The sequence below is a fragment of the Pseudophryne corroboree genome, chromosome 1, assembly GCF_028390025.1.
Source record: "Pseudophryne corroboree isolate aPseCor3 chromosome 1, aPseCor3.hap2, whole genome shotgun sequence".
NCBI classification, from domain to species: domain Eukaryota; kingdom Metazoa; phylum Chordata; class Amphibia; order Anura; family Myobatrachidae; genus Pseudophryne; species Pseudophryne corroboree.
The window spans coordinates 315284589-315311412 of NC_086444.1; the positions used below are offsets into that span (position 1 = coordinate 315284589).

The 26824-nt window shown below is 47.2% G+C and overlaps 1 protein-coding gene across 2 annotated transcripts in view; it reads right to left on the bottom strand.

Moving 5' to 3' along the window:
- The window catches only part of HIP1R (huntingtin interacting protein 1 related), a 315167-nt gene that overhangs the window by 122999 nt on the left and 165344 nt on the right, over positions 1 to 26824 (bottom strand). For both annotated transcript variants that reach the window (XM_063964565.1, XM_063964563.1), the window contains exons 2-3: positions 14417 to 14480; positions 5542 to 5684 (exon numbers count right to left, since the gene is read on the bottom strand). In XM_063964565.1, the coding sequence (XP_063820635.1) occupies positions 5542 to 5684; positions 14417 to 14480 (207 nt within the window). The remainder of the gene's footprint in view (positions 1 to 5541; positions 5685 to 14416; positions 14481 to 26824) is intronic.

Here is a 26824-nt window from a genome sequence, read left to right on the forward strand (position 1 = left end):
AATTAATACGCCTTTTCTTCGAAGAAGAATCATCATCTCGGCCATTACCTTTGTAAAGACCCGAGGTGCCGTGGACAAACCAAACGGCAGCGTCTGAAACTGATAGTGACAGTTTTGTACAACGAACCTGAGGTACCCCTGGTGTGAGGGGTAAATTGGAACGTGGAGATACGCATCCTTGATGTCCAAGGATACCATAAAGTCCCCTTCTTCCAGGTTCGCTATCACTGCTCTGAGTGACTCCATCTTGAACTTGAACTTCTTTATGTACAGGTTCAAGGACTTCAGATTTAGAATAGGCCTTACCGAGCCATCCGGCTTCGGTACCACAAATAGAGTGGAATAATACCCCTTCCCTTGTTGTAGAAGAGGTACCTTGACTATCACCTGCTGAGAGTACAGCTTGTGAATGGCTTCCAAAACCGTCTCCCTTTCGGAAGGGGACGTTGGTAAAGCAGACTTCAGGAAACGGCGAGGTGGATCTGTCTCTAATTCCAACCTGTACCCCTGAGATATTATCTGCAGGATCCAGGGATCTACCTGCGAGTGAGCCCACTGCGCGCTGTAATTTTTGAGACGACCTCCCACCGTCCCCGAGTCCGCTTGAGAAGCCCCAGCGTCATGCTGAGGCTTTTGTAGAAGCCGGGGAGGGCTTCTGTTCCTGGGAAGGAGCTGCCTGTTGCTGTTTCTTCCCTCGACCTCTGCCTCGTGGCAGATATGAATAGCCCTTTGCTCTCTTATTTTTAAAGGAACGAAAGGGCTGCGGTTGAAAAGTCGGTGCCTTTTTCTGTTGGGGAGTGACTTGAGGTAGAAAGGTGGATTTCCCGGCTGTAGCCGTGGCCACCAAATCTGATAGACCGACTCCAAATAACTCCTCCCCTTTATACGGCAAAACTTCCATATGCCGTTTTGAATCCGCATCGCCTGTCCACTGTCGCGTCCATAAAGCTCTTCTGGCCGAAATGGACATAGCACTTACCCGTGATGCCAGTGTGCAGATATCCCTCTGTGCATCACGCATATAAAGAAATGCATCCTTTATTTGTTCTAACGACAGTAAAATATTGTCCCTGTCCAGGGTATCAATATTTTCAATCAGGGACTCTGACCAAACTACCCCAGCACTGCACATCCAGGCAGTCGCTATAGCTGGTCGTAGTATAACACCTGCATGTGTGTATATACTTTTTTGGATATTTTCCATCCTCCTATCTGATGGATCTTTAAGTGCGGCCGTCTCAGGAGAAGGTAACGCCACTTGTTTTGATAAGCGTGTTAGCGCCTTGTCCACCCTAGGAAGTGTTTCCCAGCGCTCCCTAACCTCTGGCGGGAAAGGGTATAATGCCAATAATTTCTTTGAAATTATCAGCTTTTTATCAGGGGCAACCCACGCTTCATCACACACGTCATTTAATTCTTCTGATTCAGGAAAAACTATAGGTAGTTTTTTCACACCCCACATAATACCCTGTTTAGTGGTACCTGTAGTATCAGCTAAATGTAACGCCTCCTTCATTGCCAAAATCATATAACGTGTGGCCCTACTGGAAAATACGGTTGATTCGTCACCACTGGAATCAGTGCCTGTGTCTGGGTCTGTGTCGACCGACTGAGGCAAAGGGCGTTTTACAGCCCCTGACGGTGTTTGAGGCGCCTGGACAGGCACTAATTGATTGTCCGGCCGCCTCATGTCGTCAAACGACTGCTTTAGCGTGTTGACACTATCCCGTAATTCCATAAATAAAGGCATCCATTCTGGTGTCGACCCCCTAGGAGGTGACATCCCCATATTTGGCAATTGCTCCGCCTCCACACCAATATCGTCCTCATACATGTCGACACACACGTACCGACACACAGCAGACACACAGGGAATGCTCTAAACGAAGACAGGACCCACTAGCCCTTTGGGGAGACAGAGGGAGAGTCTGCCAGCACACACCAAAAAGCGCTATATATGACAGGGATAGCCTTATAATAAGTGCTCCCTTATAGCTGCTTTATATATATCAAGATATTGCCATTAAATTTGCCCCCCCTCTCTGTTTTACCCTGTTTCTGTAGTGCAGTGCAGGGGAGAGACCTGGGAGCCGTCCTGACCAGCGGAGCTGTGAGAGGAAATGGCGCCGTGTGCAGAGGAGATAGGCCCCGCCCCTTTTTCGGCGGGCTCGTCTCCCGCTATTTTGTGAATACAGGCAGGGGTTAAATATCTCCATATAGCCTCTGGGGGCTATATGTGAGGTATTTTTAGCCTTTATATAGGTTTACATTTGCCTCCCAGGGCGCCCCCCCCCCAGCGCCCTGCACCCTCAGTGACTGCGTGTGAAGTGTGCCGAGAGGAAAATGGCGCACAGCTGCAGTGCTGTGCGCTACCTTTAGAAGACTGCAGGAGTCTTCAGCCGCCGATTCTGGACCTCTTCTTACTTCAGCATCTGCAAGGGGGCCGGCGGCGCGGCTCCGGTGACCATCCAGGCTGTACCTGTGATCGTCCCTCTGGAGCTGATGTCCAGTAGCCAAGAAGCCAATCCATCCTGCACGCAAGTGAGTTCACTTCTTCTCCCCTCTGTCCCTCGTTGCAGTGATCCTGTTGCCAGCAGGAATCACTGTAAAATAAAAAACCTAAGCTAAACTTTCTCTAAGCAGCTCTTTATGAGAGCCACCTAGAATTGCACCCTTCTCGGCCGGGCACAAAAATCTAACTGGAGTCTGGAGGAGGGTCATAGGGGGAGGAGCCAGTGCACACCACCTGATCTGGAAAAGCTTTACTTTTTGTGCCCTGTCTCCTGCGGAGCCGCTATTCCCCATGGTCCTTTCAGGAACCCCAGCATCCACTAGGACGATAGAGAAAGACATTTACACAGAAAAGCTCTTACTGCTAGGAAACGGTTTAGGGAAACTAAGGAGTGAAACAGTGTGATTCACAGCAAGAGGTCCAACCACATGTACATAAGGGCAGCCACGTCCAACCACATGTACATAAGGGCAGCCACGTCCAACCACATGTACATAAGGGCAGCCACGTCCAACCACATGTACATAAGGGCAGCCACGTCCAACCACATGTACATAAGGGCAGCCACGTCCAACCACATGTACATAAGGGCAGCCATGTCCAACCACATGTACATAAGGGCAAACACATGTACATAAGGGCAGCCATGTCCAATCACATGTACATCATGGCATGCAAATTAAATGACTGCACCATGATCACTGATACTAGCAGCACTTTTTGGCATGGAGACAAAGAGCTGTTTCCTATTAGCCCCGATGCCACTTTGGCTGATCAAAACAGGCGGATATTGTGATGGTCATTAACGCTGTATCCAATTAGAGGCAGTTTTGATCGGCCAAAATTGGATCCACGATCGCATGAAAACACATGGGATTGGGAATAAGTCTCCAATCACGTGTTGCCTGGGGCACCTGTAACAAAAGACCTGATAAGTGCTGACATCGGGAAAAAACTATGCCGGCATCGGGGCTAATAGGATAGCCTATAGGAAAGTACCACTGCTAATTGGATCCCGCTTAAAGTTTTGAGATTATTTAGTATCACTATCCTATATTTTTAATGTTTGAAATGTACTGTAACTATAACCTTCGGAAGGCATGTAGATTTACTGGCTTGAAGGGGACAAATGTTTAGTAGTCCCATTTTCACCATTTTGTAACAGTCCTTTAAACAGTAACTTTTTTGCTTTAACCTCTGCCTACCCAGCCTAGAATTCCAGCACCAATCAGTATGCTCTCCACTTGTATATACATTTGATTGGCAGCACTTGCAGAACAGAGAGCTCATGGCGACAGGCAGCTACAGTCTACATATTGGTATAGCAGTACATAAAAATATACTGGTTTCCAGTCAATGTTACTTAAATAATGCATCACTTAGAAATGTTACCTCATATTCTTGGAACAAGATGCACTGTTTTGGGCTAAAGAGTGAACAGCATTTTTTGATTTGCTGGGATTATACAGGGAGCTCGGAAAGTCCCTCCAGAAGGAGCACCGTCTCTGGCAGCAGAGAGCCATCCAAAAGTTATGTCACCTACTGCTGGACGTCTACACGAATAGGTTCCCGATGGTGCAATTCCATTACGGTTCCTATCACTATTGACGCGCCTAAACAGCACTGGGTTTAGATGTGCAAAGTGGCTAAACCCGTCTAAAGAAATGGTTAGTGCGCCAAACCGCCATCTGGGCACAAATACAACGGACTTTGCACATATTTCTACTCGCACCTCAGGAGGCTGCGTCAAGAAACGTCTCCACCGTAGCTAACAGGAGTCAAAGCAGAGCAACAACTGAATTGCTTTGTTTTCTGCCCCCAATGGGTTGCCGTGGAGGAAAACAATTGAATAGCCCCCTAAATGTAGATAAGTACATAATAAATTCCATACTTTTATGGGGCGACTATCAATATGTATTTCATGTTACAGAAAAACACATTAGCTGAAAATTAAAAATTGTATTGTGAGCATGTACTCAGAGTTAACTATATAGTAAAGTAACCTGGCACCAAAAGGTATTGAAAAACAGATCAACTAAAAAGCTAAACAGTATAATATCCCTACAATATAAAAATAAAGGGTGTAGTACTGGTGACCGGCGGTCTCCTGGTCACCTTACCGACGCAGGGATCCCGGCAGCATACCGACGCCGGGATCCCGGCGGGGAGGGGCGAGTGCAGCAAGCCCCTTGCGGGCTCGCTGCGCTTGCCACGCTGCGAGCTCGGTGGCGACCTGCGGTCGCCACGGGTTCTATTCCCACTCTATGGGTGTCGTGGACACCCACGAGTGGAAATAGTCCCTGTTGGTCGGCATGCCGACCATCGGGATAGTGAGCCATCGGGCTCACGGAGGAGGTCATGTGACTGTCGGTCAGCTGACCGGCGGTCACATGAATACCACCCAAAAATAAAAAAGTGTCTAATATACTTTTGAACAACCTATTAAAATGTATCTAAAATAGGTTTCTTTTATCAACCACAGCAACAAGCTTTTGTCCATTAGCAACATTTTCCCTTTATTAAATCAATTGACTGGAAATGCAAAATGTGTAACACCATCAACACTGTCATCATTACTGGTATGGCCCCACAGTGTTTTGTAGCCGTGGAAAGTGGGGAAACACGGACACACAAGGTAGACAAGAAAACTAAGCAAAGGGAGGACTCGGCTCATGAAAGAGCATGCATCTTAATTGGGAGAGGCCACAGCTGGAATGGGAGGACGTATGGACCAGTTGTGAGGGTGCACTAGTGTAGGTCAGACATTATGAACAACCATCCAAGTATCACAAACAGGTCAGGTTTTATCATGTACAGGAGTTCTCATCTATTTTGATAGGTCAATAATTATCCCACCTGTTAACATGGATAGAAATCCCCAAAACATGACTTTTGGGTAGTACTTCAGGACTGGTGGTAATAGCTCCTTGGTGTAAGTAGCACAGGTAGGTGGATAGTAAAATCTAAACTTAAGTATATTTATGTGTATGAAAAGCTTGATTATTGTAAGAGAGACAAGAACCACTTACGTTTTGATGTCCATCCCGAAGAACTTTATGGACGACATGGCAGAACTTCCAGCTCAGAATAGAGCTGCTAGGTAAGGGCAGACCAATCGCATAGGACCAGAACGTAAATGCGCCTTTCTCGTGGTGAGTGCCCAATATAATGCCTATGGAGTGGTTAAGAATAATAAGCAAATAAAAAAAACAACAAGCCAAACATAAATACAGAAAATAAGATTTTAAACCTACCGGTAAATCTTTTTCTCGTAGTCCGTAGAGGATGCTGGGGACTCTGTAAGGACCATGGGGATAGACGGGCTCCGCAGGAGACATGGGCACTTTAAGAAAGACTTTAGGTCTGGGTGTGCACTGGCTCCTCCCTCTATGCCACTCCTCTAGACCTCAGTTAGAGAAACAGTGCCCAGAGGAGACGGACAGTACGAGGAAAGGATTTTTGTTAATCCAAGGGCAAGATTCATACCAGCCACACCAATCACACCGTATAACTTGTGTATCTATTAAACAGTTAACAGCATGAAAAAACAACGTAGCATCAGTCCAACCTGATGAAACTATAACATAAACCTTATGTAAGCAAAACTATATACAAGTCTCGCAGAAGTAGTCCGCACTTGGGACGGGCGCCCAGCATCCTCTACGGACTACGAGAAAAAGATTTACCGGTAGGTTTAAAATCTTATTTTCTCTAACGTCCTAGAGGATGCTGGGGACTCCGTAAGGACCATGGGGATTATACCAAATCTCCCAAACGGGCGGGAGAGTGCGGATGACACTGCAGCACCGAATGAGCAAACCTTAGGTCCTCCTCAGCCAGGGTATCAAACTTATAGAACTTTGCAAAGGTGTTTGAACCCGACCAAGTAGCAGCTCGGCATAGTTATAGTGCCGAGACCCCTCGGGCAGCCGCCCAAGACGAGCCCACCTTCCTAGTGGAATGGGCCTTGACCGATTTTGGTAACGGCAATCCAGCCGTAGAATGCGCCTGCTGAATCATGTTACAGATCCAGCGAGCAATAGTCTGCTTCGAAGCAGGGGCACCAACCTTGTTGGCAGCATATAGGACAAACAGTGCTTCTGTTTTCCTGACTCTAGCCGTTCTGGCCACATAAATTTTCAAAGCCCTGACTACATCAAGGGACTCTGAATCCTCCAAATCTCGTGTAGCCACAGGCACCACAATAGGTTGGTTCATATAAAAAGATGACACCACCTTAGGCAAGAATTGAGGACGGGTCCGCAATTCCGCCCTATCCATATAGAAAACCAGATAGGGGCTTTTATCAGACAAAGCCGCCAATTCCGACACTCGCCTAGCCGAAGCCAAGGCTAATAACATGACCACCTTCCAAGTGAGATATTTTAACTCCACCGTTTGAAGTGGTTCAAACCAGTGTGACTTAAGGAAACTCAACACCACGTTAAGGTCCCAAGGCGCCACCGGAGGTATAAAAAGGAGGCTGAATATGCAGCACTCCCTTCACAAAAGTCTGTACTTCTGGGAGAGAAGCCAATTCTTTTTGAAAGAAAATGGATAAGGCCGAAATCTGAACCTTAATGGAGCCTAATTTTAGGCCCAAATTCACTCCAGTCTGTAGGACGTGAAGGAAACGGCCCAGATGGAATTCTTCCGTAGGAGCATTCCTGGCCTCACACGAAGAAACATATTTTCGCCATATACGGTGATAATGTTTCGCTGTCACGTCTTTCCTAGCCTTTATCAGAGTAGGAATGACCTCATCCGGAATTCCCTTTTCCTCTAGGATCCGGCGTTCAACCGCCATGCCGTCGGTATCTGTGTCTCCTATCTGTGATAGTGGGCGCTTCTGAGACCCTGAAGGTCCCGGCGACATAGGGACAGACATGGGTTCACTCCCTGACTGTTCCTTAGCTTCAGCTTTGTCTAATCTTTTGTGCAATAAGGTCACACTAGCACTTAAAACATTCCACATATCCATCCAGTCAGGTGTCGGCACCGCCGACGGAGACCTCACATTCATACGCTCCCCCTCCTCCCTAGGTGAGCCTTCTACCTCAGACATGTCGACACACGCGTACCGACACCACACACACAGGGAACCTCTTATCTGAAGATAGTTTCTCTACAAGGCCCTTTGGGGTGTGTGAGGTGTATGGGAGCAATGGCGCACAGCTTTACTGCTGTGCGTTACCTCAGTGAAGATCATGAAGTCTTCTGCCGCCTCTGAAGTCTTCTTTTCTTCTCATACTCACCTGGCTTCTATCTTCCGGCTCTGCGAGGAGGACGACGGCGCGGCTCTGGGACGGACGGCGAGGGTGAGACCTGCGTACCAATCCCTCTGGAGCTAATGGTGTCCAGTAGCCTAAGAAACAGAGCCTTGAAACTCACAGAAGTGGGTCTGTTTCTCTCTCCTCAGTCCCTCGATGCAAGGAGTCTGTTGCCAGCAGCCTCCCTGAAAATAAAAAACCTAACAAATATACTTTCTGACAGGAAGCTCAGGAGAGCTCCCTGTAGTGCACCCATCTCCTCTGGGCACAGTATCAAACTAGAGGAGGGGCATAGAGGGAGGAGCCAGTGCACACCCAGACCTAAAGTCTTTCTTAAAGTGCCCATGTCTCCTGCGGAGCCCGTCTATCCCCATGGTCCTTACGGAGTCCCCAGCATCCTCTAGGACGTTAGAGAAAATAAGAATTTACTTACCGATAATTCTATTTCTCGGAGTCCGTAGTGGATGCTGGGGTTCCTGAAAGGACCATGGGGAATAGCGGCTCCGCAGGAGACAGGGCACAAAAGTAAAGCTTTCCGATCAGGTGGTGTGCACTGGCTCCTCCCCCTATGACCCTCCTCCAAGCCAGTTAGGTACTGTGCCCGGACGAGCGTACACAATAAGGGAGGAATTTTGAATCCCGGGTAAGACTCATACCAGCCACACCAATCACACTGTACAACTTGTGATCAAAACCAGTTAACAGTATGATAACAGAGGAGCCTCTGAAAGATGGCTTCCTAACAATAACCCGAATTAGTTAACAATAACTATGTACAATTATTTCAGATAATCCGCACTTGGGATGGGCGCCCAGCATCCACTACGGACTCCGAGAAATAGAATTATCGGTAAGTAAATTCTTATTTTCTCTATCGTCCTAGTGGATGCTGGGGTTCCTGAAAGGACCATGGGGATTATACCAAAGCTCCCAAACGGGCGGGAGAGTGCGGATGACTCTGCAGCACCGAATGAGAGAACTCCAGGTCCTCCTTAGCCAGAGTATCAAATTTGTAAAATTTTACAAACGTGTTCTCCCCTGACCACGTAGCTGCTCGGCAAAGTTGTAATGCCGAGACCCCTCGGGCAGCCGCCCAAGATGAGCCCACCTTCCTTGTGGAGTGGGCCTTTACAGATTTAGGCTGTGGCAGGCCTGCCACAGAATGTGCAAGTTGGATTGTGCTACAGATCCAACGAGCAATCGTCTGCTTAGACGCAGGAGCACCCATCTTGTTGGGTGCATACAATATAAACAACGAGTCAGATTTTCAGACTCCAGCTGTCCTTGCAATATATATTTTTAATGCTCTGACAACGTCCAGTAACTTGGAGTCCTCCAAGTCACTTGTAGCCGCAGGCACTACAATAGGCTGGTTCAGATGAAATGCTGACACCACCTTAGGGAGAAAATGCGGACGAGTCCGCAGTTCTGCCCTGTCCGAATGGAAAATCAGATATGGGCTTTTGTAAGATAAAGCTGCCAGTTCTGACACTCTCCTGGCCGAAGCCAGGGCTAGTAACATGGTCACTTTCCATGTGAGATATTTTAAATCCACCTTTTTTAGTGGTTCAAACCAATGAGATTTTAGAAATTCCAAAACCACATTGAGATCCCACGGTGCCACTGGAGGCACCACAGGAGGCTGTATATGCAGCACTCCCTTAACAAAAGTCTGGACTTCAGGAACTGAAGCCAATTCTTTTTGAAAGAAAATCGACAGGGCCGAAATTTGAACCTTAATAGATCCCAATTTGAGACCCATAGACAATCCTGATTGCAGGAAATGTAGGAATCGACCCAGTTGAAATTCCTCCGTCGGAGCACTCCGATCCTCGCACCACGCAACATATCTTCGCCAAATGCGGTGATAGTGTTGCACGGTTACTTCCTTCCTTGCTTTAATCAAAGTAGGAATGACTTCTTCCGGCATGCCTTTTTCCTTTAGGATCCGGCGTTCAACCGCCATGCCGTCAAACGCAGCCGCGGTAAGTCTTGAAACAGACAGGGACCCTGCTGAAGCAAGTCCCTCCTTAGAGGTAGAGGCCACGGATCTTCCGTGATCATCTCTTGAAGTTCCGGGTACCAAGTCCTTCTTGGCCAATCCGGAACCACTAGTATCGTTCTTACGCCTCTTTGCCGTATAATTCTCAATACTTTTGGTATGAGAGGCAGAGGAGGAAACACATACACCGACTGGTACACCCAAGGCGTTACCAGCGCGTCCACAGCTATTGCCTGCGGATCTCTTGACCTGGCGCAATACCTGTCCAGTTTTTTGTTGAGGCGAGATGCCATCATGTCCACCATTGGTCTTTCCCAACGGGTTACCAGCATGTGGAAGACTTCCGGATGAAGTCCCCACTCTCCCGGGTGAAGGTCGTGTCTGCTGAGGAAGTCTGCTTCCCAGTTGTCCACTCCCGGGATGAACACTGCTGACAGTGCTATCACATGATTCTCTGCCCAGCGAAGAATCCTTGCAGCTTCTGCCATTGCACTCCTGCTTCTTGTGCCGCCCTGTCTGTTCACATGGGCGACTGCCGTGATGTTGTCCGACTGGATCAACACCGGTTTTCCTTGAAGCAGAGGTTCTGCCTGGCTTAGAGCATTGTAGATTGCTCTTAGTTCCAGAATGTTTATGTGAAGAGACGTTTCCAGGCTCGTCCACACTCCCTGGAAGTTTCTTCCTTGTGTGACTGCTCCCCAGCCTCTCAGGCTGGCGTCCGTGGTCACCAGGATCCAATCCTGTATGCCGAATCTGCGGCCCTCCAATAGATGAGCACTCTGCAACCACCACAGAAGAGATACCCTTGTCCTTGGAGACAGGGTTATCCGCTGGTGCATCTGAAGATGCGACCCTGACCATTTGTCTAACAGATCCCTCTGGAAAATTCGTGCATGGAATCTGCCCAATGGAATTGCTTCGTAAGAAGCCACCATTTTTCCCAGGACTCTTGTGCATTGATGTACAGACACCTTTCCTGGTTTTAGGAGGTTCCTGACAAGCTCGGACAACTCCTTGGCTTTTTCCTCCGGGAGAAAAACCTTTTTCTGAACCGTGTCCAGAATCATCCCTAGGAACAGCAGACGAGTTGTCGGCATTAACTGGGATTTTGGAATATTCAGAATCCAGCCGTGCTGTTTTAGCACTTCTTGAGACAGTGCTAATCCCCTCTCTAGCTGTTCTCTGGACCTTGCCCTTATTAGGAGATCGTCCAAGTATGGGATAATTAATACGCCTTTTCTTCGAAGAAGAATCATCATCTCGGCCATTACCTTTGTAAAGACCCGAGGTGCCGTGGACAATCCGAACGGCAGCGTCTGAAACTGATAGTGACAGTTTTGTACAACGAACCTGAGGTACCCCTGGTGTGAGGGGTAAATTGGAACGTGGAGGTACGCATCCTTGATGTCCAAGGACACCATAAAGTCCCCTTCTTCCAGGTTCGCTATCACTGCTCTGAGTGACTCCATTTTGAACTTGAACTTCTTTATGTACAGGTTCAAGGACTTCAGATTTAGAATAGGTCTTACCGAGCCGTCCGGCTTCGGTACCACAAATAGAGTGGAATAATACCCCTTTCCCTGTTGTAGAAGAGGTACCTTGACTATCACCTGCTGAGAGTACAGCTTGTGAATGGCTTCCAAAACCGTCTCCCTTTCGGAGGGGGACGTTGGTAAAGCAGACTTCAGGAAACGGCGAGGCGGATCTGTCTCTAGTTCCAACCTGTACCCCTGAGATATTATCTGCAGGATCCAGGGATCTACCTGCGAGTGAGCCCACTGCGCGCTGAAATGCTTGAGACGACCGCCCACCGCCCCCGAGTCCGCTTGAGAAGCCCCAGCGTCATGCTGAGGCTTTTGTAGAAGCGGGGGAGGGCTTCAGTTCCTGGGAAGGAGCTGCCTGTTGGTGTCTCTTCCCCCTTCCTCTGCCTCGTGGCAGATATGAATATCCCTTTGCTCTCTTGTTTTTAAAGGAACGAAAGGACTGCGGTTGAAAAGTCGGTGTCTTTTTCTGTTGGGGAGTAGCTTGAGGTAAAAAGGTGGATTTCCCGGCTGTAGCCGTGGCCACCAAATCTGATAGACCGACTCCAAATAACTCCTCCCCTTTATACGGCAAAACTTCCATATGCCGTTTTGAGTCCGCATCGCCTGACCACTGTCGCGTCCATAAACTTCTTCTGGCCGAAATGGACATAGCACTTACCCGTGATGCCAGTGTGCAGATATCCCTCTGTGCATCACGCATATAAAGAAATGCATCCTTTATTTGCTCTAAAGACAGTAAAACATTGTCCCTATCCAGGGTATCAATATTTTCAATCAGGGACTCTGACCAAACTACTCCAGCACTGCACATCCAGGCTGACGCTATAGCTGGTCGTAGTATAACACCTGTATGTGTGTATATACTTTTTTGGATATTTTCCATCCTCCTATCTGTTGGATCTTTAAGTGCGGCCGTCTCAGGAGAGGGTAACGCCACTTGTTTAGATAAGCGTGTGAGCGCCTTATCCACCCTAGGAGGTGTTTCCCAGCGCGCCCTAACCTCTGACGGGAAAGGGTATAAAGCTAATAACTTCTTTGAAATTAGCATCTTTTTATCGGGGGCAACCCACGCTTCATCACATACATCATTTAGTTCTTCTGATTCAGGAAAAACTATAGGTAGTTTTTTCACACCCCACATAATACCCTGTTTAGTGGTACCAGTAGTATCAGCTAAATGTAACGCCTCCTTCATTGCCAAAATCATATAACGTGTGGCCCTACTGGAAAATACGGTTGATTCGTCACCGTCGCCACTGGAATCAGTGCCTGTGTCTGGGTCTGTGTCGACCGACTGAGGCAAAGGGCGTTTTACAGCCCCTGACGGTGTTTGAGGCGCCTGGACAGGCACTAACTGATTGTCCGGCCGTCTCATGTCGACAAACGACTGCTTTAGCGTGTTGACACTATCCCGTAATTCCATAAATAAAGGCATCCATTCTGGTGTCGACCCCCTAGGAGGTGACATCCCCATATTTGGCAATTGCTCGGCCTCCACACCAATATCGTCCTCATACATGTCGACACACACGTACCGACACACAGCAGACACACAGGGAATGCTCTTAACGAAGACAGGACCCCACTAGCCCTTTGGGGAGACAGAGGGAGAGTTTGCCAGCACACACCAAAAGCGCTATATATGACAGGGATAGCCTTATAATAAGTGCTCCCTGTATAGCTGCTTTTATAATATAATTTTTGCCACTATTTTGCCCCCCCTCTCTTGTTTTACCCTGTTTCTGTAGTGCAGTGCAGGGGAGAGACCTGGGAGCCGTCCTGACCAGCGGAGCTGTGTAAGGAAAATGGCGCTGTGTGCTGAGGAGATAGTCCCCGCCCCTTTTCCGGCGGGCTCGTCTCCCGCTCTTTAGTGTATTCTGGCAGGGGTTAAATATCTCCATATAGCCCCGGAGGCTATATGTGAGGTATTTTTTTAGCCAAATAGGTTTTCATTTGCCTCCCAGGGCGCTCCCCTCCCAGCGCCCTGCACCCTCAGTGACTGCCGTGTGAAGTGTGCTGAGAGGAAAATGGCGCACAGCTGCAGTGCTGTGCGCTACCTTTAGAAGACTGAGGAGTCTTCTGCCGCCGATTCTGGACCTCTTCATGTTTCAGCATCTGCAAGGGGGCCGGCGGCGAGGCTCCGGTGACCATCCAGGCTGTACCTGTGATCGTCCCTCTGGAGCTGATGTCCAGTAGCCAAGAAGCCAATCCATCCTGCACGCAGGTGAGTTCACTTCTTCTCCCCTAAGTCCCTCGTTGCAGTGATCCTGTTGCCAGCAGGACTCACTGTAAAATAAAAAACCTAAGCTAAACTTTCTCTAAGCAGCTCTTTAGGAGAGCCACCTAGATTGCACCCTTCTCGGCCGGGCACAAAAATCTAACTGGCTTGGAGGAGGGTCATAGGGGGAGGAGCCAGTGCACACCACCTGATCGGAAAGCTTTACTTTTGTGCCCTGTCTCCTGCGGAGCCGCTATTCCCCATGGTCCTTTCAGGAACCCCAGCATCCACTAGGACGATAGAGAAATTAAGCATTAGTATTCATTTCACTTTTGTAAGATACTTTAGTAATTCCACCTTCTCACAGAAGCCAGAGTAATGTACGTCAGCAACCTGCTTTTCACACCACTATGTAACCATCCAGCTCTTACCACTCACACCTATGTAAAGAAAACTCCCCACAGAATAAATGGACTTTCAACAATAAACAAAAGATATAAAACAGTTCTACAGGATTTTTAAAAAGTGCTTGAGCTAAGCATCTCCCCTTTTAGAGATTACTATGTTTAATGGCAACACACATTTAGTTATGATAGGATACCAGTGACTAACCAAACACCTATTAGTACAGTTCACTGGCCCACATCACGTAGTCACAGCAGTCAGCAAGCTGTGATATGCTCCTTCACCAGATGAAGACAACCTCAGACAGCAATTCTGCTGTGTAGTAGAATGAGCTAATCTTTGGAATCCATGTTAGTTGGAGGATGCATGTATGTTAAGTGGTATATGTGCCAATTCATCTAGGAAACACCAGACGTCAGCATTTCCAGCATTGTGTAAGGATAAAGCACAGTCTGAAAAGGATACGGCGGGCGTGTTTCTCTTTCACTGGGGCTTCCTGTGCATTGATAGCCTTGCTGATACTGATGGCCTATAGAGGAGTAAAAAACAAAACAAAAATAAGTTTACACTTTGCCATGACACTATTCAAATGCCATTCAACTATTCAAATGCCATTCATAGAGACGCTGATCAGCTGACACAGAAATATGCACAACAAACTCTATGTAAAACAAAGTTGCATCACCTATGTAGCAATAAAGATGTAAGCATAAACATAACTCTCCTAATCACATACACTAACGTGCAAAAGTGCTCCTTAAAATCATAATTAGAAACCAGACTTTAGGACTTTACTTCACACGTACTATATTTAATTTACCATATTATTTGTAAACACAAGCATATTTCATTTTCATTGCAGTCCCAAGAGGTTATTGATATGTTAAAGTACGTAATTTAGAGCTGGTTATTAGTAAATCTAGTACGCAGAGGCGGAACTACCGCCAGTGCAACCAGTGCGTTGCACTGGGGCCCGCCACTGTCCAGGGTACCAAAGCATGTGATGAGTCAAACTGACTCATTACATGCCGCTGTGTGCTGCGGGCAACCGCCGCCCGCAGCACACAGCCGCCCAGAGAGGAGCGCAGCGGACACGGGGGGAACGAGGAGGAGGGAGGTGGAGGAGGGAGCCGCAGCAGCGCTGTGTTATTGGTAGAGGCGCTGCTGCTGCTGTCCCTCTGCTTCACCATAGGCTGTCTTCCGACGCTGTGAAGCGCATCCCAGCATTCACAGCGGCGGCGAACAGCCTATGGTGAAGGACTGGAACAGCAGTAGCGCCTCCACCAATTACACAGCGCTGCTGCGACTCCCTCGTCCACCTCCCTTCCCTCCTCCCTCTCTCCTGCCCGGGAATCGGGATCTCTGCCAGAAGCTGCACAGAGGAGCCTGAGCCAGCGGAGACAGTAAATATAATTCATTCTTTCTTTCTTTCTGCGCAAAAAGGGGGACGCTGTCTGCCGTTATGTGTAAAAAGGGCACGCTGTCTGCCGTTATGTGTAAAAAGGGCACGCTGTCTGCCGTTATGTGTAAAAAGGGGGACGCTGTCTGCCGTTATGTGTAAAAAGGGGGACGCTGTCTGCCGTTATGTGTAAAAAGGGGGACGCTGTCTGCCGTTATGTGTAAAAAGGGGGACGCTGTCTGCCGTTATGTGTAAAAAGGGGGACGCTGTCTGCCGTTATGTGTAAAAAGGGGGACGCTGTCTGCCGTTATGTGTAAAAAGGGAATGCTGTCTGCCGTTATGTGTAACAGGAGCACGCGGTCTGCCATAATGTGTAAAAAGGGGGATGCTGTCTGCCGTTATGTGTAAAAAGCGGGACGCTGTCTGCCTTAATGTGTAAAAAGGGGACGCTGTCTGCCTTAATGTGTAAAAAGGGGAATCTGTCCGCCGTAAGGTGTAAAAGGGTCTCTACCTGGTGTAGTGGTGCTACTGTGCAACGTAATTTGAATAATGGAGACTTCTGTGCACAGTTTTATTAATTGGTATTATTTTGTGGCCACACCCCTTCCCCACGAAGCCACGCCCCCATGTATTTTTGCACGCGCCTACGGCGCGCACTGCCGTCTTACATTCACACAGTGCTAAAATGTCTAGTTACGGCACTGTTGCTAGGTATCCATTTCTCTGGCCCTGAGCAGGTCCCCCTCGTCAGATCCTCTCCAGGAGTGAGGGGGTGGACTTGGATGGGATGAGGTGGGGGGGGCGCGCAAAGCATTTTGTCGCACCTGGGCCCACCGCTCGCTAGTTCCGCCACTGCTAGTACGTATGTTGATTCATTTTAATTTGAAAAATATATTTTTATGTAAAATATATTTTTATTAATTGAATATTTTATATCAATTATAAAAGGCAGAAACGGGACAAAAAAAAAATGTTCTGGACACACATCAAAGAAGAGCTCAATAAAACTAGACAAACTCCAGAATCAGTTGATACAATTAAAAGACATCTGCGTAATATAGGTCCAATAGTCACACAGTTTGCAGAAAACCATTGTTGAGGTCTGTAAATAAAGTAATGGTGGTGGTCATGTCATGATTTGTACTGGTTTTCGTGGAGGAGCGGTTGGAGATTTCTTTCAAATAACATCAACGATCTAGTTTCCACGCTAGGCTGTATTAAAAGGCAAAAAGAGCCCTGCCCCTTTAGTGGCCACCTGCTAAAGCAGCCTATCCATTGCCATATACGGCATCTATACACATTAAAGGAAGAGCTTGGGGGAAGCTCGGTACTTTCGTAAGTGCTGGCCACGCCCCCTTTAATGGTTGTGACGGCTAGGGCATGCCCCCACTAGTGACATTAAGGGGGCCGCACCGCCACCCAATAGTGACGCCAGCAGGGCTGTGCCTTCAACCTGCCCTGGCACCTCTGCACCCTGCCCGCTTACTAGCGGTAACACTAGGGGGCAATTTAAATTGTTTGCGAAAGCGTAATATTTAATGGGCGCCCATTGTTGCTATTTAATTGTTTTGGGCACCCCTTAATTATCGCGCCCAATTAGTCAGTGTTTAGACGTGTAAAGCGGCTAAACAGGACTAACCTAATGGGCACCCAAACAGCAGTCTTCTCGCATATTTAAGCTTGCCACCTCTGGGGGTGCCAGCTGAGATGCGACAGGCTCAGGTAATGGGCATCTGATCGGAGCAACAATTGAATAGCTCCGATAGACGCCCATTAATGTAGACAATAGCCCCAGCAATTGAATAGCCCCCTAAGAATCATTTGTGTACGGAGAATATGCCAGTTTTTTTTAAAATATCATGAATTTTAGATACTCCTTTCCTTCAAGAAAGAGGAAAAGTGGATTATTATACTTGGCATGCAAAACGTGACATGGTGAGTTAGAGAACAGGTATTGCTAAGTCTCCTACGTAACATTAAACCAAGCAGCTACAGCTAAGAAAAGCAGCTGGCACGCCTTTCCAATTAGCAAAAACCAGTGATGCAGGAAGTTCACACATAAACGGCACAAACATAGTTGTTGGAGAATTCATTTTCTCTAAGGAATCAGCCACCCTATTTACTCAAAACAAGTAAAAATAATTGGTATCACAGTCCTGAAAAATGTTATAAAAGGCATGTTCCCGAAGACTTCTAAATAATCCTCTTTCAATCCCAGCAGACGTATTTAATAATTACACAAAAACGTGGCCTGTTCAGTATTTATTACATATGTAGGATAGTGTTCATGGAAGTGTTCTCTGTGAAATTAACAAATATAACAATCTTTAGATTTATATTTGTCTTTTATTTTGCATTTCAAATTTAAAAAAAGTATGCATAATGAGATCGATATATACTGTATAACATAGTATAGCTATGAAAATGAATACATAGTATAGCTATGAAAACATGACATTTTTGTCTTCCTTAAGATAGTTAGAAGTCACTTTTTTGTATTCCTCCAGGATCTCAAACTTCTATCAGGAAATATTATAAAAAAAACAAATAAGGAAAAAGAAATATACAATAGTACAATATTTGCCTAACTCGTACAAACATGAAAGAAAGTAAGCAGAACATTAGACATATTTATAGGTGAATAAAACGGTTATACTTAAAGAACTGGCGCATCAGATGCAGCCACACCTGGGAGGGCTTTCGCGGACATGATCGCAATCCGAGGAGACCATTTGGAAAGAGCCGCACAGTAGCTGCCACTCTCAGAGGGAACTCCCGGCCCGTCTGCTTCCTAGTTCCCTTCCCCAGTGCCTGCCGTGCTGCCGGTTATTGTTGATCAGACAGCCCAGCAGCACCCCCCAACCCACAGCTGCAGACATTTGGGAAATATACAGAGAGAAGCAGCACCTGGAATATCGTGATGGTCCAATCATCGGTGGGCCGATAATATTGATCATCAATGTTCATCTGTGGTTCAGATTTTATTTTTTTATTTATAAAATCATGTTGGATGTTTTAAATAAATGTTCTTAACCTAATTCAATTATAACAAAATGACAATTTATAAACGGGTCTTTAGAAAAAATATTAGCCAGTAAGTGGTTAAAAATGTTAGAATTTGCCTGCTATGATTTTATAACTCTTTGCTGAAAAAAGACGTCTTAAAAGCAGACTGCATCATACCTGCGCAACAGACAGAGTTTGAGTGACAGACTCACAGAGACAACAGAAATTTTCTAGACAGAAGATTTTATCACATATTCTGTAACTTCTGACGTTACCAAGAGGTTCTGCCACTAATGCCACAGCGAGTGTTACCAGCAGGGTTGGCTGGTTTCAAACAAATGTTTTTAAGTTTTTTTTTAAACCATGGTATTTTTATTATGCTGTGACTACAGGCATGGCAGCATGACTTCTTTAAAAAAAAGGGAACCTTTAAACCCCTTTCAGACCACAAATGGCAGGTCGCAACCAGGAGCCTGACACGTGTGCTTCGGCCCCTTTCACACGGACGTTCCCAGCCCGGCATATCGCTGAGTTGATGACATCAACTGTGACGCGTACAGAAGCAGCGCTTGGAGATCAGGCGATCTCCAAGCGCCGCTCGTACATACAGTGTGAACGGGAAACGGGTTGCATCGACCCGGTAACTGCACAGCGACCCGAGTTGAAGCCGTATTCAACCCTGGTTGAAATAATGGGAACTGAAAAGGCCTCTAAACTAGTGTTTTTATTCCAAATACTTTAAGCAGTGGCATGCCCAGTGCTAATGCTTAACTCCTCCTTTCTTGTCTGCGTGTGTTGCTCTGAAAAGTGCTGTTGCATTTTCCACTTTGTATTACTATTCAGATTTAAATCATCCTAAAGTAATAAATAGGACTAATGCTTAACATTAACTTAAGCTGAATCGGAACGACATATCGGGCATATTGTTCAGTGTGTATATCAGATATGTGGATGCCCGCGGTAACTAGCAACATCGCTTGGTCAGCCCCAACTGCACGGGCAACCAGGCTATAATGCTAGCAACATGGTGTATGTGAACAGTAATCGATCCGTACTTCATTAGATCGTTCTGATGTGTACCGCGGTAACGATCTGTCTCCCTCCATATTATTAGTGTCTGTACCCAGCATCATTCTTATTTTCTATTTCATATATCTCTAAGTGTACTTTGTTTGTTTTAATATGTTTAGTCTATCTATAATATTCAGATGTAATAGGCATAATAGGCAGTAAAAAAAAATTATTGTACATCTTTCAATACAAAAATCATATCAAAGCCTAATACAGGTGAAACTCAGAAAATTAGAATATCGTGCAAAAGTTACAGTATATAGACTCATTACTTGCAAAGTGAGATATTTCAAGCCTTTATTTGTTATCATTTTGATGATTGTGGTTTACAGTTTAAGATAACCTCAAATCCAAAATCTCAGAAAATTTGAATATCACATAAAATCATCAAAAAAGGATTTTAAATACAGAAATGTCGGCCCTCTGAAAAGTATAATCGTGCATATGTACTGAGTACTTGGTTTGGGCCCCTTTTGCATGAATTATCACCTCAATGCGGTCTGGAATGGATTCTATCAGCCTGTGGCACTGCTGAGGTGTTATGTTAGACCAGGATGCTTCAATAGCGGCCTTCAGCTCTTCTGCATTGTTCGGTCTCATGTCTCATCTTTATCTTGGAAATGCGCCATAGATGCTCTATGGGGTTCAGGTCAGGAGAGTTTGCTGGCCAATTCAGCACAGTAATCCCATGGTCATTGAACCAGGTTTTGGTACTTTTGGCAGTGTGGGCAGGTGCCAAGTCCTGCTGGAAAATGAAGTCAGCATCTCCATAAAGCTTGTCTGCTGAAGGAAGCATGAAGTGCTCTAAAATGTCCTGGTAGATGACTGTGGACTTAATAAAGTACAGTGAACCAACACCAGCAGATGACATGGCTCCCCAAATCAACACAGACTGTGGAAACTTCACACTGGACTTAAAGCATCTTGGATTGTGTGCCTCTCCATTCTTCCTCCATACTCTAGGACCTTGGTTTCCAAATGAGATACAAAATTTGCTCTCATCAGAAAAGAGGACTTTGGACTACTCAACAACAGACCAATTCTTTTTTTCTTTAGCCCAGGTAAGACACTTCTGACGTTGTTTGTTGTTCAGGAGCGGCTTGACAAGAGGAATATGACATTTGAAGCCCACGTCCAGGATCAGTCTGTGTGTGGTGGCTCTCGATGTACTAACTCCAGCCTCAGTCCACTCCTTGTGAAGTTCCCCCACACTTTTGAATGTCCTGTTCCTGACAATCCTCTCCAGGCTCTCTATGGGGCATTGCCAAGAGAAAGATGAGAGACATGAGACTGAACAACGCAGAAGAGCTGAAGGCCGCTATTGAAGCATCCTGGTCTTCCATAACACCTCAGCAGTGCCACAGGCTGATAGAATCCATGCCACGCCACATTGAGGCAGTAATTCATGCAAAATGGACCCAAACCAAGTACTGAGTACATATGCATGATTATACTTTTCAAAGTATAATCATTTCTGTATTTAAAATCCTATTTTATGTAATATTCAAATTTTCTGAGATTTGGGGTGATCTTAAGCTGTAAACCACAATCATCAAAATTATAACAAATAAAGGCTTGAAATATTTCACTTTGCATGTAATGAGTCTATATAATATATTGGTATCACCTTTTAATTTGAATTACTGAAATAAATGAACTTTTGCACAATATTCTAATTTTCTGAGTTTCATCTGTAACTATATAATAAGCAGGATTCCATTTATTTTTCATTAACACATTAATGCAAAAAGTCTGATTTAAACAAAAAAAAAAATAAGATTTTACTCACCGGTAAATCTATTTCTCGTAGTCCGTAGTGGATGCTGGGGACTCCGTAAGGACCATGGGGAATAGACTGGCTCCGCAGGAGACTGGGCACTCTAAGAAAGATTTAGTACTACTGGTGTGCACTGGCTCCTCCCTCTATGCCCCTCCTCCAGACCTCAGTTAAGGAAACTGTGCCCGGAAGAGCTGACATTACAAGGAAAGGATTTTGGAATCCAGGGTAAGACTCATACCAGCCACACCAATCACACCGTATAACTTGTGATAACATACCCAGTTAACAGTATGAACAACAACAAAGCATCAACCACGGATGCCAACATAACATAACCCTTTATTAAGCAATAACTATATACACGTATTGCAGAAAGTCCGCACTTGGGACGGGCGCCCAGCATCCACTACGGACTACGAGAAATAGATTTACCGGTGAGTAAAATCTTATTTTCTTTAAAGTCCTAGTGGATGCTGGGGACTCCGTAAGGACCATGGGGATTATACCAAAGCTCCCAAACGGGCAGGAGAGTGCGGATGACTCTGCAGCACCGAACGGGCAAACACAAGGTCCTCCTCAGCCAGGGTATCAAACTTGTAGAATTTTGCAAAGGTGTTTGAACCCGACCAAGTAGCTGCTCGGCAAAGCTGTAATGCCGAGACCCCTCGGGCAGCCGCCCAAGAAGAGCCCACTTTCCTTGTGGAATGGGCTTTTATCGATTTTGGATGCGGCAATCCCGCCGCAGAATGAGCCTGCTGAATCGTGTTACAGATCCAGCGAGCAATAGTTTGCTTTGAAGCAGGAGCACCCAGCTTGTTGGATGCATACAGGATAAACAGAGAGTCAGTTTTCCTGACTCCAGCCGTTCTGGCCACATAAATCTTCAAAGCCCTGACTACATTAAGCAACTTGGAATCCTCCAAGTCACGAGTAGCCGTAGGCACCACAATAGGTTGGTTCAAATGAAAAGATGACACCACCTTCGGCAGAAATTGTGGACGAGTCCGTAATTCTGCCCTGTCCGCATGGAAAACCAGATAGGGGCTTTTACATGACAAAGCCGCCAATTCTGACACACGCCTAGCCGAAGCTAAGGCCAATAGCATGACCACCTTCCACGTGAGATACTTTAGCTCCACGGTCTTAAGTGGCTCAAACCAGTGGGATTTCAGGAAACCCAACACCACGTTGAGATCCCAAGGTGCCACTGGTGGCACAAAAGGGGGCTGAATATGCAGCACTCCCTTAACAAACGTCTGAACCTCAGGAAGAGAAGCCAGGTTTTTTTTAAAGAAAATGGATAGGGCTGAAATCTGGACCTCTATGGACCCCAACTTCAAGCCCATAGTCACTCCAGACTGTAGGAAGTGCAGGAACCGGCCCAGCTGGAATTCCTCTGTAGGGGCCATCCTGGCCTCACACCAAGCAACATATTTTCGCCATATACGGTGATAGTGTTTTGCTGTCACGTCCTTCCTAGCCTTTATTAGCGTAGGAATAACTTCATCTGGAATGCCTTTTTCTGCTAGGATCCGGCGTTCAACCGCCATGCCGTCAAAAGCAGCCGCGGTAAGTCTTGGAACAGACAGGGCCCCTGTTGCAACAGGTCCTGTCTGAGAGGCAGAGGCCATGGGTCCTCTGTGAGCATTTCTTGCAGTTCCGGGTACCAAGTCCTTCTTGGCCAATCCGGAACAATGAGTATTGTTCTCACTCCTCTTTTTCTTACGATTCTCAGCACCTTGGGTATGAGAGGAAGAGGAGGAAATAAATAGACCGACTGGAACACCCACGGTGTCACTAGTGCGTCCACAGCTATCGCCTGAGGGTCTCTTGACCTGGCGCAATACCTTTTTAGCTTTTTTTTTTTGAGGCGGGATGCCATCATGTCCACCTGTGGCAGTTCCCATCGATTTGTAATCTGCGTGAAGACTTCTTGATGAAGTCCCCACTCTCCCGGGTGGAGGTCGTGCCTGCTGAGGAAGTCTGCTTCCCAGTTGTCCACTCCCGGAATGAACACTGCTGACAGTGCTTGCACGTGATTCTCCGCCCAACGAAGAATCCTGGTGGCTTCCGCCATCGCCACCCTGCTTCTTGTGCCGCCTGGCGGTTTACATGAGCCACTGCGGTGATGTTGTCTGACTGAATCAGCACCGGTTGGTTGCGAAGCAGAGGCTCCGCTTGACTCAGGGCGTTGTATATGGCCCTTAGTTCCAGGATATATATGTGCAGACAAGCCTCCTGACTTGACCACAACCCTTGGAAGTTTCTTCCCTGAGTGACTGCCCCCCATTCTCGGAGGCTCGCATCCGTGGTCACCAGGACCCAGTCCTGTATGCCGAACCTGCGGCCCTCGAGAAGGTGAGCACTCTGCAGCCACCACAGAAGAGACACCCTGGCCCTGGGGGATAGGGTGATCAGCCGATGCATCTGAAGATGCGATCCGGAACACTTGTCCAACAGATCCCACTGAAAGATCCTCGCATGGAACCCGCCGAAGGGAATGGCTTCGTATGATGCCACCATCTTTCCCAGGACTCGCGTGCAGTGATGCACAGACACCTGTTTCGGTTTTAAGAGGTCTCTGACCAGAGTCACGAGCTCCTGAGCCTTCTCCGCCGGGAGAAACACCTTCTTCTGGTCTGTGTCCAGAATCATGCCCAGAAAGGGCAGGCACGTCGTAGGAATCAGCTGCGACTTTGGGATATGCAGAATCCAGCCGTGCTGTAGCAACACTTCCTGAGAGTGTGCTACGCTGATCAGAAACTGCTCTCTGGACCTCGCCTTTATGAGGAGATCGTCCAAGTATGGGATAATTGTGACTCCTTGCTTTCGAAGGAGCACCATCATTTCCGCCATTACCTTGGTAAATATTCTCGGTGCCGTGGAGAGCCCAAACGGCAACGTCTGGAATTGGTAATGACAGTCCTGTACCACAAATCTGAGGTACTCCTGATGAGGTGGATAAATGGGGACATGCAAGTAAGCATCCTTAAAATCCCCCTCTTCCAGGCTTGCAATGACCGCTCTGAGCGATTCCATTTTGAACTTGAATCTTTTCAGATAAATGTTCAGGGACTTTAAATTCAATATGGGTCTGACCGAACCGTCCGGTTTCGGTACCACAAACATTGTGGAATAGTATCCCCTTCCCTGTTGAAGGAGGGGAACCTTTACCACCACCTGCTGGAGATATAACTTGTGAATTGCCGCTAACACTACCTCCCTTTCCATGGGGGAAGCTGGCAGGGCCGATTTGAGGTAACGGTGAGGGGGCATCACTTCGAATTCCAGCTTGTATCCCTGAGACACAATCTGTATAGCCCAGGGATCCACCTGTGAGCGAACCCACTGGTGGCTGAAATTTCGGAGACGCGCCCCCACCTGTGGAGCCCCAGCGTCATGCAGTGGATTTAGCGGAAGCCGGGGAGGACTTCTGTTCCTGGGAACTAGCTGTATGGTGCAGCTTCTTTCCTCTACCCCTGCCTCTGGCAAGAAAGGATGCACCTCTGACTTTCTTGCTTTTTTGTGATCGAAAGGACTGCATTTGGTAAAACGGTGCTTTCTTAGGCTGTGAGGGAATATATGGCAAAAGATTTGACTTCCCAGCCGTAGCTGTGGAAACTAGGTCCGAGAGACCGTCCCCAAACAATTCCTCACCCTTGTAAGGTAAAACCTCCATGTGCTTTTTGGAGTCGGCATCACCCTTCTGGCAGAAATTGACATTGCATTTATTCTAGAGCCCAGTAGGCAAATGTCCCTCTGGGCATCCCTCATATATAGGACAGCGTCTTTTATATGCCCCAGGGTCAGTAAAATAGTATCCTTGTCCAAGGTATCCAGTTCCTCAGACAGATTATCTGTCCATGCTGCTACTGCACTACACATCCAGGCCGACGCAATTGCCGGCCTCAATAGAGTACCTGAATGTGTATAAACAGACTTCAGGATACTCTCCTGCTTCCTATCCGCAGGATCCTTTAGGGAGGCCGTATCCTGTGACGGCAGGGCCACCTTCTTAGATAAGCGTGTCAGAGCTTTGTCTACCCTAGGGGAGGATTCCCAGCGCATCCTGTCCGTTGGCGGGAAAGGGTACGCCATAAGTAACCTTTTGGAAATCAGCACTTTCCTATCAGGGGAATCCCATGCTTTTTCACATAACTCATTTAACTCATGTGAAGGGGGAAAAGTCACCTCTTGCTTTTTCTCCCCAAACATATAAACCCTCTTGTCAGGGACAGGGTTTACCTCTGATATGTGCAATACATCCTTCATAGCTATAATCATGTAGCGGATGGCTTTAGCCATTTTAGGCTGCAATTTTGCATCATCGCCATCGACACTGGAGTCAGAATCCGTGTCGATATCTGTGTCAATAATTTGGGATAGTGGGCGCTTCTGAGACCCTGACGGCCTTTGCGCTGTAGGATCAGGCATGGGCTGAGACCCCGACTGTCCCAAGGTTTCAGCTTTATCCAACCTTTTATGCAAGGAGTTTACATTATCATTTAACACCTGCCACATATCCATCCAATCAGGTGTCGGCGCCGTCGGCGGAGACACGTCATTCATCTGCACCTGCTCTGCCTCCACATAGCCCTCCACGTCAAACATGTCGACACAAGCGTACCGACACACCACACACATAGGGGATGCTCTATATGAGGACAGGACCCCCACAAGGCCTTTTGGAGAGACAGAGAGAGAGTATGCCAGCACACACCCCAGCGCTATATAACCCAGGAATTACACAGTAACTTAGTGTTTACCCAGTAGCTGCTGTATATATGATTAATGCGCTAAATTTATGCGCCCCCCCCTCTTTTTTTACCCTCTTTCTACCGTGAGTCTGCAGGGGAGAGCCTGGGGAGCTTCCTTTCAGCGGAGCTGTGGAGAGAAAATGGCGCTGGTGAGTGCTGAGGAAGAAGCCCCGCCCCCTCAGCGGCGGGCTTCTGTCCTGCGATTTTGTATAAAAATAATGGCGGGGGCTCATGCATATTACAGTGCCCAGCTGTATATATGCTGCTTTTTGCCAGGAGGTACTCAATTGCTGCCCACGGCGCACCCCCTGCGCCCTGCACCCTACAGTGACCGGAGTGTGTGGGTTAGTGTGGGAGCAATGGCGCACAGCTGCAGTGCTGTGCGCTACCTCATATGAAGACAGGAGTCTTCTGCCGCCGATTTTGACGTCTTCTTGCTTCAACCCGCCGGCTTCTGTCTTCTGGCTCTGCGAGGGGGACGGCGGCGCGGCTCCGGGAACGGACGACCAAGGTTAAGTTCCTGTGTTCGATCCCTCTGGAGCTAATGGTGTCCAGTAGCCTAAGAAGCGCAACCTAGCCGCAGTTAGTAGGTTTGCTTCTCTCCCCTCAGTCCCACGTAGCAGAGAGTCTGTTGCCAGCAGAAGCTCTCTGAAAATAAAAAAACCTAACTAAAATACTTTCTTAATAGCAAGCTCAGGAGAGCTCACTAAAATGCACCCAGCTCCTTCCGGGCACAGATTCTAACTGAGGTCTGGAGGAGGGGCATAGAGGGAGGAGCCAGTGACACCAGTAGTACTAAATCTTTCTTAGAGTGCCCAGTCTCCTGCGGAGCCCGTCTATTCCCCATGGTCCTTACGGAG